Raw genomic sequence first — 14,638 nt, forward strand, 5'->3', positions numbered from 1 at the left:
GGAAAGCATCACTTACACTCCCCCTGGTTTCTGGGCGCTCGGCAGTCCGGGCCTTTGTTTCTTTTGTGTGGTTATTACTTTTGTGTATGTTTCATTGTCCTCGCTCACTGAAACGCCCATTTCAGCAGTTCCTTGCTGTTTGCAGATGGGTGGATGATTGTCAACGGCTCCGTATTTCACCCGGCCGGTCCCTTTAAGAGGAGGCGCGGTGCCTCCCTTCTCGACTTATGAAAGAGGCTGAGATAAGAGAGCTGAGGAGATTATCAGCCTTTGAGTGGAGGGAGGGGGACGGGTCATGTGAGCGCCCCCCCCATCCAGAGGAACAGTCCGGACACACCCCCGGCAGCAGTCACACCAAAGCGAGCTAGAGGGGTGTCCTGCATTCATTCCGGCCCAGGCAAGTGTCCCATAAGCAAAGCCCCCATCCTCTTCTCTGTAACCAAGTGTGCAAATTGGACAAATGGGGCCTTTTGAGGTCTAATTGAGCGTGAGAGAAGGAGCTGCCCAGTTAATGAGGTCTGAGAGAGCTGCCTTTTCATGCCTTCAAGAAGACCCCATACCGTCCCTATAAAATCACCAATCACGTGATATCGCAGAATCTGTCGTGACAGGCGCGCGGAGAGCGGTATCAGGAATGTTAATTAGTGCGGCGATTGTTTCTCTCCATTGACTCCACACGGGGGCTGTCTTTGAAGGCACGGGGGCTTAGCAGGTAGTGCACACAGGGGCACCGCGTCGCCTCTGAGTGCGGATGCACGAACCAGGTGAACACACCCCGTGCAACAGCCGCGCGACTTATTTCAAAGGAGGTACATTAATTGCAGGGTTATAGTTTTGGGGCCAGGCGGGAATCCGTTAGACAGCTCCTGTCCCTGCCTTGTTTACCCGTCTGTGCGGTGATAACGGTTCAACTACATTTGTGTCTACACTGGGAGCGAGGTAAGTCTGGTCTTGCAAACACTACAACACCTCATGTTTACTCGTGGTGTAGCTAGGGATCATTAAAATACATCATATCTGCCCGTGGTGAGTAAAAGAAAACTTCACGTCCACCTGGGATGAACACCTCTACAGCTCACGTCTACCCGTCGTGCTCTCTAGAGCACCGCACACATACCTGGGTGCACTCAGTGACACTTCATCTCTGCCCGGCCATTGGTCCTCTCAGTAGCAGTCACGCCAGCCCGTGGTGCACTCAGTAACAGTCTGCCACGGTGCACGCAAGAGCACCGCACAGCCACCCGTCGTGCACATAGTAACAGCTCACGTCTTTCAATGGTGCAAGCAGGAGCACCGCACATCCATCCACCCGTGGTGCACTCAGTAACAGTCTGCACTCAAGAGCACCGCACAGCCACCCGTCGTGCACATAGTAACAACTCACGTCTTTCAATGGTGCAAGCAGGAGCACCGCACATCCATCCACCCGTGGTGCATTCAGTAACAGTCTGCACGCAAGAGCACCGCACAGCCACCCGTCGTGCACATAGTAACAACTCACGTCTTTCAATGGTGCAAGCAGGAGCACCGCACATCCATCCACCCGTGGTGCACTCAGTAACAAGTCACATGTACACGTGATTGCGCACGCACTCGGATCGGATCGTTTGAGGTGCATCATGTTGGAGTAGTGACAACTGATTGTGTTTTGCACAAACCAGCCTAGGATTACAGACACTCACTCATCTCACTTGATGTCATTTGTCCACACATAGCTCCCAGAAACCCCCTGGTTACAAAAATGACACTCCTGCTGTGGAAACATTAACTTTATGATCACATTTAAATGCGTTTTTATAGTGGAAAGACTCATACAAAGTGTTTGTGTACACAAACTACGTTGTGATTTTGAGGCCTTTACGAGTCGTTGGTAACAGTGGGCAGGCCAGAGAAGACTTGGGTAAGGGGCCTGGCTCTAGCAGCCAAAACGAGCTAAGCCATCACCCTCGCTCCATCTCGCTCTCTGCCTCGGCTTTCTCTTCCTTGCTCTTTCCATCCTTCGCTCTCTGTCAGTTTCTCCCTCCTCGGTCCGTTTCTCTCTCTTTTCACCCCTCCTTCGTTTTCTACCTCCTCGGTCTCTTCTTTTGTCTCTTTCTCTTCCTTGCTCTTTCCATCCTTCGCTCTCTGTCACTTTCTCTCTCCGCCCCCTCGTTATCTCCCTCCTCTCTGTCTCTCTTTTTGTCTTTCTCTTCCTTGCTCTTTCCATCCTTCGCTCTCTGTCACTTTCTCTCTCCTTAGTCTGCTACTCTCTCTTTTCGCCCCCCTCGTTATCTCCCTCCTCCTCTGTCTCTCTTTTTGTCTCTCTTCCTTGCTCTTTCCATCCTTCGCTCAGCCAGTTTCTCGCTCCTTAGTCTGCTACTCTCTCTTTTCGCCCCCCTCGTTATCTCCCTCCTCCTCTGTCTCTCTTTTTGTCTTTCTCTTCCTTGCTCTTTCCATCCTTCGCTCTGTCAGTTTCTCTCTCCTTAGTCTGCTACTCTCTCTTTTCGCCCCCTTGTTTTCTCCCTCCTCCTCTGTCTCTCTTTTTGTCTCTTTCTCTTCCGCACTCTCTCTCTCTCTTTGGCTCTAGAATGCTTCACTGAGGCTCCTTTGCTCTGCCTTTCGCCCTCTCTTCTTAGTTTCTCCACCCAGCAGTAGCACCTGCTTCTCGGCTCTGCTTGCTTTTGGCTCGAGACTGCCAGAGGACCTCGAGCCGAACCAGAACAGGGCATCTGGGTCGAACCTTCTAGCCCACCTCTAGTTTTTGCATGTTCACCCCACCCACCCATCTCCCCTCAACCCCTCTCCCAATCACCTCCCCTGCTGCAGCCCCTCTCAGGTGACTGTTCTGCCACTAACCCAGTTTCATATTCGGTTACAAGGGGTCAATTCAATGCCATTTATTTATGTTAAAAAAAACCATAAATAAAAATAATGTCAAGAGCAATGCCAATCGCTCTAACTTTAACAAAGGCAAAACCATTGCATTGTAAATGCTTGTTACAACTTCTGAACTCTCCCCATTCAACATCTCACTGTAACGGCCTCTCTGGACACATCACCTCTCTCTCCCCTCAGCACCTCTCATTCACCTCAAGTCTCTTCCTTCAAATTTCTGTCTATTTGTATCTTACACCTCTCCAGTCCACCATTCATCTTTCACATCTCCCCTTTGTTCTTAAACACCTTCTTGAACCAATGTCCCTCTCCCCTATTACCTCAGCACCCACCTCAATACTCCCTCTCTTTCCTCACCACTGTTGTCCCTCACCCACATTGTACCAAATTCTCCTTTTATGTCACAGATCATCACTCAGCTATCTTCTCTCACCATTTAACAGTATCCCTCCTCTGTGCCCTCACCTTTTGCTCACACTCACTTCTCCTCTTGCGTTTCTGCACTTCTTCAGCACTTCACATTTCTCCTCATCCCTGACCTCTTCAATCTAATTCTCTCGCTCCCATGATGTCCTCTCTCATCTCATCTACTCTCACCCTTTCATCTCTCCTCACTGGGCATACCCGTATGCTCCTCTCGGTATGGCCAATCTTCTTATTGTTCCCTACTGCAAAAAAACATGAATAGTCGACCTCACTGTTTTGGTGCGGCCCGCACAGTTGTGGAACTTTCACCCACCTTTGCTTCACTCCACCATTGATCTATTATCCTTTAGGAAGCTATAAAAACCTGGCCCTATACCGTGTGGGTTACCCCCTTTGGCTGGTTCTCCTTTCCCCTCTGTGTTTCTTATTTGCCATTTCTGTCAGCAGATGGTTATTATCCCCAGGAAACCTTTTTGGCAGTAATAATAATAATAAAAGTGTGACCTGGAAGGTGGGACCCACTTTCTATCACTCCACGACCCCCCTGGGGGTCAGGCCCCACAGTTTGAAGACCCCTGACTTAGAGGGTTAGCGTTGTCAGGACAGCCCAAGGCTCAGTCAGCACAAGGAGTGGGGACGTGATGTGGATACAAGATAGTGAACACAGGCTCACAACTCAAAATACATGCAGCAGTAGCAATTAATCCAAAGAAAAAAACTAACTTTTATGAAAAAGGAGAAGCATTTTATTTCTAACCGACACCACACAACAGAAAAATATGACATTCACAAACTAACAACAATTAACAAGCCTATAGTCCTGGCTTGTTGTAGGTGTAATGTTACTTGTTGTATTATATGTATGGATGCATTGACAGGAGCATAAAAATACCAGTGGGGCAGCACACTATTGTAAGCAGAAATGTAACTCAATTGCTTTTGAACTAAGCCCTTAATAATTTCGACCACGCCCCTTTAAAAGATCCCCCCCCCACCCCCATTTTTCATCCCACTTAAAGCTCAGCAAAGCCGGATCTCTTGCAATTGTGCATCAACTGTGTCGCCCATATCAACAAATCCCCATGCCTCCATGGCGATCAGTATCTTCGAAAAGGTTTTTGGATACGCGAGCAACAAGCTGTGCTACCCCCTGCCCAAGGGTTGCCAGTACCGCGAATCTAAAGTCATTGTTGGTTTTAAAACCACTAGCCTCCCGCCTCAAACGGGTGTGATAACGTGCAGAGGCACGCTACAAAGTAAAACCGCGAACAAGTCAGATCCGGCGCAGCTGTGCCCTATATGGGAAAGGAACGCCTCCGTCTTGCGATGTTACACAATGTTCCCCTTCTGAGCGGAGGTTTGAGCTTGGCGGCAACCTCCCAGGGAACAATGGCTGCCGCCGCACACGTGAAGGGTATACGGGTCAGAGGTGGAAGCTGAGCCACCGAAGAGTCCAACGAAGGCGTCAGAGGCAAAAAAAAACAGGGCGGGGACCTCAACAAACGCCGCCCTACTGCAGTCACTACTGCCCCTAGCTTGTGCTACAGGCTAGAAAAGAGGTATCTGGGCTGGCAGAGCTGTTCTCCGAGGACCAAGAACCCTTGTGGAACGGGTGGGCACGACGCATGTACTGAACCCGTCGTAGTGTGAGCGCTCCAATCAGCCACGCCATGGAGCTCTGCCTGTGCAACGTCCTGTGGTGCTGCGCGCTGCTCTACCTAGTCCTGCAACTCATCAGGTTTCTTCGGGCGGATGGGGATCTCTCCCTTCTCTGGGCTGAGCTCTTTGGATCCTCTCCAGGTAATAGTGGTTTTCCAGTTTTTTTGGTGGGGAGGAAGGGGCTTGAGAGCAGGGTGGAGCTCAAAAGTGCCTCTTGGGTACGATGCCCCGCCCCTTCCTTACGCGGTACAATTTTTGTTCAGGTTGTCCGGTGTGAAGATTATTGTTTTTATGACCTTGTCAACAGAGGCAGTCACTTCTCGCCTGTTTCCGGTTCACCTAAAGAGCTAAACAACTAATCTCGAGGCGGGACATCATGTCCAGTTCGTCCCTTGAGTTATTTATTGTTTGTGGGCGGGGGGAGCAGTGTCTGCTTTGCCCAGACCACTGCTGGGGGCGGAGTGACAGTGAAGCAATGCCAGTGCCCGCTCCTTCGAGCTCGACTTTGCGCTAAAGGGCTTCCTAGGCGAAACTTCTTTTGACGCTCCGTTCCACATTTTTCTTTTGGATCTAAGTCGCAGGAAGGCTGCTTGCTTCTGGGAGCTCCAGTTGTGGGTTCAGGTCGCATGATGAGGTTATGTGCTGCCCCTGTTACTGCAACATCTGAAAGCGTCCGGCGTCTGTCTCTACGCCGGAAATGATTGGTTCTGGAGTCTTGAACTCCTGTAATTCCTGACCTGGAGACGCGCAAAATTGCGAGTTGCACGAGTTTATCGCTGAAGCAGGTGAAATCCCGTATGAAGGCATCAGAGCAACAGTGCCACCTCTAGAGCTGCATTTGAGATTTTCACGTTGCAAACATAACCAGCATTGAAAATGCAATAGGTCTCGCCCTCGTTTAAGTTAAAGCAATTCTGTTTGTAATTAGATGGCTTTTTAGCTTTGCTTTTATTAGTGTTTCTCAAACGTTTATGTACATAACATGCATATGTATGCGTATGCATACATTTATATTTGTTATTTATATAGATATGCATATGTGTGTGTGTGTGTGTGTGTGTGTGTGTGTGTGTGTGTGTATATGTGTATATCTATACTACTATTATAAAGAGAGAACTGTGTCCTTTGAGCCAGGTAAACTCGAAAAGTACACCACCGATCAAAACACCCAAGACATCTTTTAAAACCTCAGGGCAAGCAGAAGGACATAGGCTATTAAAAATAAAAAATATACGTTCTTTAAAAAATTTCGAAATAAAGTAGTCCCTTGCAAGTAGCGCCGGCCGCGACGTCTGCGTGATGACATCATTTGCGCTCCCAACACTTCCTGAACACTTCCTGAAATGGCAGCGAAGATCGCGACCTGCTGGGAGGACTGCCGCGGCCCTGCTTGCTGCTGGGCGAAGTGGCGGCCTGTGCGGGCGGGGCCCCGGGATCGGCGGCTGAGGTAAGGATCAGGCTCTCCGGGACACAGGCGGGAGGGGACCGGGCTGGGGCGGGAGGGGGCCGGGCCGGGACACAGACAATGTCGTGGCGGGCGGGCGGGGGCCGGGGCGGGCTGCACGCAAGCCTCAAATGCTGCCCCCAACCCCTTTCTGCCCCAGGCAACGCTGGGGCGGGCTGCTAGTATATATATATATATATATATATATATATATATATATACACACTTGTTGAGGTAGAGAGAGAGGTAGTGCAAGAGGTAGGAGTAGGAGTGAGTAGTATTTTATTTTATTTATAAAGTTTTATATAGCTCAAACTTGATCCCAAAGGATATCGGAGCGCTTTACAATTTGAGGCAAAGGTAACAAATCAGAACATTAGTCTAACATTGGGAATCTAATGGGCATTGAATCAACTAGAACAAACAGCATTAAAGTGAAGTAAAGAAAACATGTTTTCCCTTTTTTGCTTTTTGCTTGTCGAAACATTTTGTTTTTCCAAACACCTCCTCTAAGAAGGGAAAACATTCACGCACTTCCCTACAGCATAGCTCTAATAAATCCATTTCATGTCTAATGATTTTATTTTTCATTGTCAGAGTTTTGGTTGATGGCCCAGTTTAAATGATCTACATTAGGTGTTTTGCATACAACATCATTAATATGGATTTTAATTGATAATAGACGAATGACTGATAATATATTTTTGTATATTATTGGAATTGTTAGGTTGTTTTATTATTCAAGATACTGTACTGATTTTAAATCTAAATTATGAAATAAATGTAATATACCTACCTACTTAAGCCAATTTCTTTTTTATTAATATTATTAGTAAGCAAAACAAATGGAGGAAAACAAATTGGCTCAATTTTCGCGCCGCTGAAAAAATGTATGCTATTGATATTTTCACTTAATAAAAAAAGCACAAGTATTCATTTAAAACAAACATGAAGTTGTTATTTAAGTGTATTACAACAGAAATATTAAGTAAAGCACACTTATTGATTAGTGTACATTTCCTGAATTCATGTGATCACAATGATGTCTAAATACAGGAACTTAAATATACAGAAAGCTGTTCCGAATACTGTATCAAACTAAAAACAGAAAAATCTAATGCAACTGTACTTCAGCATGAAAACAAATGCTTAGTTATTAGCATATCCCAAAAACTGCACCTGATTTCTGTTTCAAACTTGTAGATTTTAGTACATGAAACATCACAACGCATGCTGGCAGACTTACATTACAGCAATGTTCTTGATTGTTGTTTAACTGTTTTGTTTTAAAGTACTCGTAGGTGACAGACACTTTAGACTATAATGCCTGATATTGAGTGAAGATACATTTTCACCTTAGTCGGAACAGAAACAAGCATTTGCAATGCAATAGGTCTCGCATAAGGAAAGTTTGAGCTATTGGTATTGTAAATGACACATTTTTTTTATTCATGTTTTGTTTTTGAAAATAGCAAAATTAATAGCTTTGCCATTTACAATGCCAATAGTTATAACTTTCGCAAATGTGACACCTATAGCATTTGTAATGCAATATGTGTCGTAATTACGTGACTTACATGTATTGATCTTACAAATAACAATGGCTTTTAATTTTTTTTTTAATAATAAAAAAGTTATTTTAATTTATAATGGCAATAACTTAAACTTTTGTAAATAACTGTTGTGAAGATTATGTTCCGTGTATTTTATTGTTACGAAAATCCAAGAACAGAAGTGAAATATTTACATCTTATTACATTTGTAATAAAGCTTGAAACATTGAGAGAACATATTTGAACCAGTTGTTGTTGAATGGTTACACAGATTGATGCTGTGGTGGCGCTGAGTGATGTGATGGTGAACGAGTGATGCTGTGGCGTTCAGTGATGTTGTGGTAGTGCATCGTGATGTTGTGGTGCCCCTGAGTGATGCTGTGGTGGTGCGGAGTGATGCTGTATGCTATGCTATGTTTTGTTTTGCTATCATATGCTTTGATTTGTTATGCTATGCTGTTTTTGTTATGTTTTGTTATGTTATGTTTTGTTATGTTATGTTTTGTTATGCTATGTTTTGCTATGCTATGTTTTGCTATGCTATGCTTTGTTATGATATGCTATATTTTGCTATGATATGCTATGTTTTGTTGTGTTTGGTATGCTGTGCTATGTTTTGCGATGCTACTATATGTTTTGTTTTTCTATGCTATGTTTTGTTGTGTTTTGCTATGTGTTGTGTTTTGTTATGCTATGTTTTGTTATGTTATGCTATTTTATGATATGCTATGTTTTGTTTTGCTATCCTATGTTATGCTACGTTTAGTTTTTCTATCCTATGCTTTGTTTTGTTATGCTATGCTTTGTTATGTATTATGTTATGCTATGTTTTGTTGTATTTTGCTATGCTATGCTATGTTTTGTTATCTTATGCTATGTTTTGTTCTGCTTTGTTATGTTTTGGTTTGTTATGCTATGTTTTGTTATGGTATGCTATGCTAAGCTTTGTTGTGTTTTGCTATGCTACGTTTGGTTTTGTTATGTTTTGTTTTGCTATCCTATGCGTTGTTTTGTTATGCTATGTTTTGCTAACCTATGCTTTTTTTTGTTACGCTATGCTATGCTGTGTGTTGTTATGCTATGCTGGTGAGGGTGTGTGTGAGGATGTGTGAGGATGTGTGAGGATGGGTGAGGGTGGGTGAGGGTGGGTGAGGATGGGTGAGGGGATGTGAGGGTGAGGGGATGCGAGGGTGAGGGGATGCGAGGGTGAGGGGATGCGAGGGTGAGGGGATGCGAGGGTGAGGGGATGAGAGGGTTGTGAGGGTGAGGTGTGAGGGAGTGTGAGGGTGAGGGGGGTTGAGGGTGGGTGTGTGAGGGTGAGGGTGGGTGAGGGTGTGTTAGGGTGAGGATGTGAGAGTGAGGGGATGTGAGAGTGAGGGGATGTGAGTTTTAGGGTGTGTTAGGGTGAGGGTGTGTGAGAGTGAGGGGATGTGAGAGTGAGGGGGTGTGAGTGAGTCGGTGTGAGGGTGTGAGGATGAGGGGGTATGACTGTGAGTGGGGGAGTGTGAGGGTGAGTGGGGGTGTGTGAGGGTGAGGGGGGTGAGAGGGTAAGGGTGTGTGAGAGTGAGGGGTTATGAGGGTGAGGGCGTGTGAGAGTGAGGGGGTGTGAGGGTGGCGGGTGAGGGGGTGTGAGGTTGAGGGGGTATGTGGGTGAGTGAGGTTGTGTGAGGGTGAGTGAGGGTGAGAGGGTTGTGAGGGTGAGGGTGTGTGGGGGTTTGAGGGTGTGTGTGTGAGGGGGTATGAGGGTGTGTGTGTGAGGGTGTATGTGGGTGAGGGTGTATGTGGGTGAGGGGTTTGAGGGGGTGACAGGGGTTAGAGTGTGGGGTGGTGAGCGGGTGTGAGTGTGAGGGGGTGTGAGGGTGATGGGCTGTAGGTGACGGGGGTGAGGGTTTGTGAGGGGGTGTGAGGATGTGGGGGTGAGAGGGTGAGAGAGTGTGTGAGGGTGAGTGAGGGTAAGCGTGAGTGAGGGTGTGAGGGGGAGGGTGACGGGATGTAGGTGACAGGGGTGAGGGGGTGTGAGGGGCAGGGGCATTTATAACCAGGGGGAGTAATAACACTACAAATAAACTCACAGGCCAGAAAATAGGGAACACCAATAAGACGCAAAGTCTAACCATCCTTGAACGTGGTGATCATAAATGACCCCCTTTTCATGAAAAGCATTTCTTAACCCTTGGGTTGGGGCAACGACAGCTAACCCTTGTTCGTGACAGCAAATTTATGGTCTCGATAAAGGTGGTCTTGAATAAGTGAACCCACCGAAACGCGTTGACGCATTCTTTAGTATAATTCAAGTCTCCAACACCAAAATTGATATGCTAATGTAATAGCAATACAAATCGGTGTCCCCACAACGGAGCCAGAATATACGAATTGTATTCAACTATTGAATGTTGTACTCGTTCTGTCTTTTGAATTGTGCAGGCCGCAATTGTATGTACTCTTTGTCAAAATATTTTTTAATTGTATTTTAGAAGTAGGGATCTAGATCAGCTTAACCCTTCACTGTGTTTTTAAGTTTTTTCATAATAAATGTATTTTTAAGTATTTCCTTGCTTTTTGTTGTATGTATTTGTGACATTGTAAGGTTGGTATTACAATCTGTACTGAGTTCGTTCCCCAGGGGAATCCTCCCTTTCTCTCTGCTGTAACCACGAACATGTCAAACTGCAATTAAGTACCTGCATCTCCCTAGGTCTAACATAGCACATTGATGGTTGCCAGACACTCCTTGCACGCTGGAAAACCTGTATCCATTTCCTTAACCTTCCTTTTAAACCACTGCTATACGTTTATCAGTCAAATTAGACCAAATGAACTAGACCAAAGTTTCATTGTTTATATGTAAAGTGAAACTTGTTGGATGCACTATGAAATCATGAGACAGTGGGGGGCCACGAAATTATGCAAAGTTAGTTTTAATGTGTATGCGGCTACTTTTTTATGATAACTGCTTTTGCCTGATGTATGTATATGCAAAGATGCTTCTTTTATGGTTGTATTCTTATATGCTGAATAAAGATTAATATTATTATTATTATTATTACTATTGATAAATGAAGCAAAGTGCACAAGTCCTACAAATCAATGTTTTTTTAAATGAAAACCCAATAATGGAACACTGGACTAAGCGTATATGAACAGACCTGGCAAACTCAGCGGCACACAGCAGTTTGCAGACACCATCTTACTCGCTTTTTAATACCTTCCACAAACGTAGAATCGGCGTTTACTACTGTGGCCATCTCACTTCATGTGACCTTGTTTTTTTTTGTTTTCAAGGGAATAAGACCGTTTTACAGTTGTGCAACAAAGTAGACAGGACTTTTAACAGTGTCACTATGTTGGGCTACCTGACGTTACTATTGGTCAGTGATAGTTGAGATTTACAGTAGTGAGTGGGTTGCAAGCAATACATGTCGTCATGGGAAGTACCTCTCAGCTGCCGAGCCGTTTACCGCAAGAAAGGTGTTCTGAAGTGCATGCTGCTGTTTGTTGGCGTCAAACTCAATGAAAAGAACACATGTTATTTAAGATCTATGGTACAAAGGCTATAATCCATCACCGAAGTGGCTTGCAACTCAATCAATGTAACACAGAGTTCTTCAATCTGTGGGGCGCGCCCCCCTGGGGGGGCTTGACACCATCCCAGGGGGGGCGCGCAGCCCACACCAATCTTATCTTTGTTACCTGCGTCCGTCCGTCACGACCTGTTCTTTTGTTTTGATAACTGTCCCAGGAGGGGGTTAATAAGACTCAGAAGACTGTCTCTGAGGAGGCACGTGACGCGGCAAACGGTAAATGCTGTGGTGGCTCGAGCTCCTGCAACTTAGAGAAGTAAGTGAGAGAGCACAGCTGTAATGCAGCCACCGGACCATGTGCGTGTGATTATTAAATTATTCCTTCAGAGAGCATGCGATCATCGTTAGCTGCCACAGTGGGTGCCTGTCGTGTACATAACTCACTGCAACTCTCACAGAAGTTTTGTAGTGTCCTAGCATGGCTGCATGTTGCACTATTGCTAATTTATTTAGCATTTATTTACCCTGTTTGAAACTATTCTTGTCTGCCTAATTGGGATGAAAGGTGAAGTGGGCCTTTTTCTAATACAAACGTAGGAGTGAAAAATGTAATGCGCTGATGTTATGGCAAAGATGTTGAAACCCTTCACTGTGTAAATAACCTTAATTTTACTCTTCTCCACGACTGTTCACACCCAGAAGCGTAACTAGATCCAAATTGCGGGGAGGGTGGAGGGTGGGGGTGTGATTCTTCCAGAAAGAGGCAGAGTCGAGATGCAAGGGCTCCAAGAAGGGCTAACAAACAACAAGGCCTCATTAAGAAGCAAACGGGCAGACACACACGAGGGGGGGGGGGGGGGAGCCTGAAGCGTTGGTCCCCTGCTCACAAAGGGTGGGGGGGCTCAGTGGGAAGACCTCTCTACTTTTTTTTGTAATTTTTTTAATGCATGCAGCATACTTTTCTAAAGAATTGGCATTCTTTGGTCTGGTATATCAGAAGCTCGGAAAGAGCTCAGTGTGAGGACAATTTCCACCGGCTCAAAGGAGAAGAGTGTGAAACTCCGACTGCCCACTGTCTCTTTCATACATGCCAACATTTCAGAAGAGCAAAGTGGGAGACTTAAAAAAAAAAAATCGGGAGAATGTGTCCTTGAATCGGGTTACTGGCATGTATGGGCTTTGGAGGTGTGCCGCTGCAGGATCGGACATTTGAAACGCAAATGCATTTTTTTTCTTACCTTTCTGTGACGGGGCAGACCGGACTGTGGACGTTTCAAGGACAAGGGCGTTGTGAGAAGTTGGCCTGGTATATAATGCTCACTAATTCTTAGTGATCACTTTGTACCATGCCAAGCAACCCTTATGATGATGGTTGTAATTCAACCTTGTAGACCAGTTATCCTAGTGGTAACGTGGACAAAGCAGTCTTAGGCTAAACTCTGAAAGGCATGTGAAGCCAGCTGTTATACCATACACAACCCCCCTGAATACCAAATGAAAGGGACACCACACAGATATATATTGAAAATATATATTGATTTATTAACTATAAAATCCCCTGGACTCTTTATGAGCACAGAAGCACAAGCGTTAAATCACAAGACAGTTTAAAATACACAAAAGTTGCACAATATGGATGAGCCCTAGGGGCCACCTAAACCATATACTAAGAAAGTGGTATAAGAGATACCAGGAGGAAAGTGAAGAAGCCTAGGGCCTTGGGAATCGCTGGAGCAATTCGAGACTAGCTGTGACTAAGTCGGGAGAGGCCCACGGGACTCGGGTGCAGTGTTCAAAGTGCACGCACTTTCCAATGTAAAGTCTATGGTGCGTAAAAAGTACAAAGTTAGAAAGTTAGGAACCTTCCGAGTGACCTACGGAGTTAAAACTTAAGACACAGGCCCTTGGGATGTGTACCAATGCAGGAGCACTGGCGGAGCTGAGTTACCTCACCCACAGGAAGCGGGTGCACAGGGTCGAAGTAGTGTCGGGTTTCGTCACGCTGGTCGATGGTGCTTGGAGCTGAAGATGCTGCAGGCGGCTCGATGTGAAGAGTTCCGGTGGATCCAAGGGTGGATCTGAAGATGTGAAGACCTGAAAGCAGAGGGGACAGTGTTCAAAGTCACTAGCCATTGACTACCGTGGAACCAGATTGGAACCAGGCGATGTCGGGTGCAAACAGGCGTTGTCGGGTAGCTTCTTTCTGCAGCCACGTGGATACCCGGGGTCGAGGATGTCCAGGAGTCGGTCACGAGCTGTCCCACGCAGGCTTCTCGCTGTTGGCGGTGTCGGCAACTTGATCGGAGCAAACAGGCCTTGGCAAAGGCAAGCCAGGCAGAAGTTGAAAGATGCTTAAGACTCGGACCAGCAAGGTCAGAGCGGGTGCTCCTTTTCACAGGAGCTTGGGTAGGTCTGGAGCAACCAGACCTGCTGTGTAAATCGTCGGGTTCGTCGCCAAGATGGCCGCTGACCACTTGGCTAGTGGCCGGGATGGCGCGTCGAGTGGCACAATGCAAAAGGGCCCCACGCAGATCGTGGAGATGCTGGAGGGCTGCTCTTCGGTGCAAGGGCTGCTCGGTGGTGGGGGTTCTCAGTCCCCAAAGCACAACGTCGAGGATGCCTCAGAAGCTGCGCAGTCAGCTTTTCGAGTGTCTTCCAAGAGGTCCGGTCCCACGTCACTCGGTGCCTCCACGGGTCCCTTCTTTGCAGGGACTGTGGATCGGGCTCTGAGAGGTCTGGGAGTCTGGTTCTTGTCGGGCTCTGGGCTCGGTCTCCGGCGGGAGGCGGCGGCAAAGCAGACGTCGAGTTGCTGGTTGGTACCTGTGTTCACAGGGTGGCCACTCCTAGGCCACAAGGGAGATTCTCTTCAGTCTTCTGTGCAGCAGAATGTCGAAGTCCAGTCTTCTTCTTCGTGTAAAGTTGATTCAGGATGATCTGCTGTGCAATGGCACTGCTCCCACTCTTATTCCCAATCTGAGGGGTGGATCACCGACTAGGTCCCTCCTCTGGGAGGAACCAGGAAGGGGGGCGGTTACACCCCCTTTCCTTTGTCCAGTTCCGCGCCAGGCCTGGGTCTGGAAAGTCCCAGGACCGGTTTGGACTGGCCTATGCACGGGGACACCTTGTGTGCCCCGGGCATGTCTGATTCTGTTCAGCCCTGT

General features: G+C 46.6%; 1 protein-coding gene across 1 annotated transcript in view; it reads left to right on the plus strand.

The window, feature by feature from the left end:
• The first annotated feature begins 4,601 nt into the window (after positions 1-4,601).
• The window catches only part of DHRS7 (dehydrogenase/reductase 7), a 341,569-nt gene continuing 331,532 nt past the window's right edge, over positions 4,602-14,638 (plus strand). The window contains exon 1 of the mRNA XM_086937958.1: positions 4,602-5,100. Within this exon, the coding sequence (XP_086794084.1) occupies positions 4,971-5,100 (130 nt within the window). The 5' untranslated portion in view covers positions 4,602-4,970. The remainder of the gene's footprint in view (positions 5,101-14,638) is intronic.

The sequence above is a fragment of the Lissotriton vulgaris genome, chromosome 9 (assembly GCF_964263255.1).
Source record: "Lissotriton vulgaris chromosome 9, aLisVul1.2, whole genome shotgun sequence".
NCBI lineage: Eukaryota > Metazoa > Chordata > Amphibia > Caudata > Salamandridae > Lissotriton > Lissotriton vulgaris.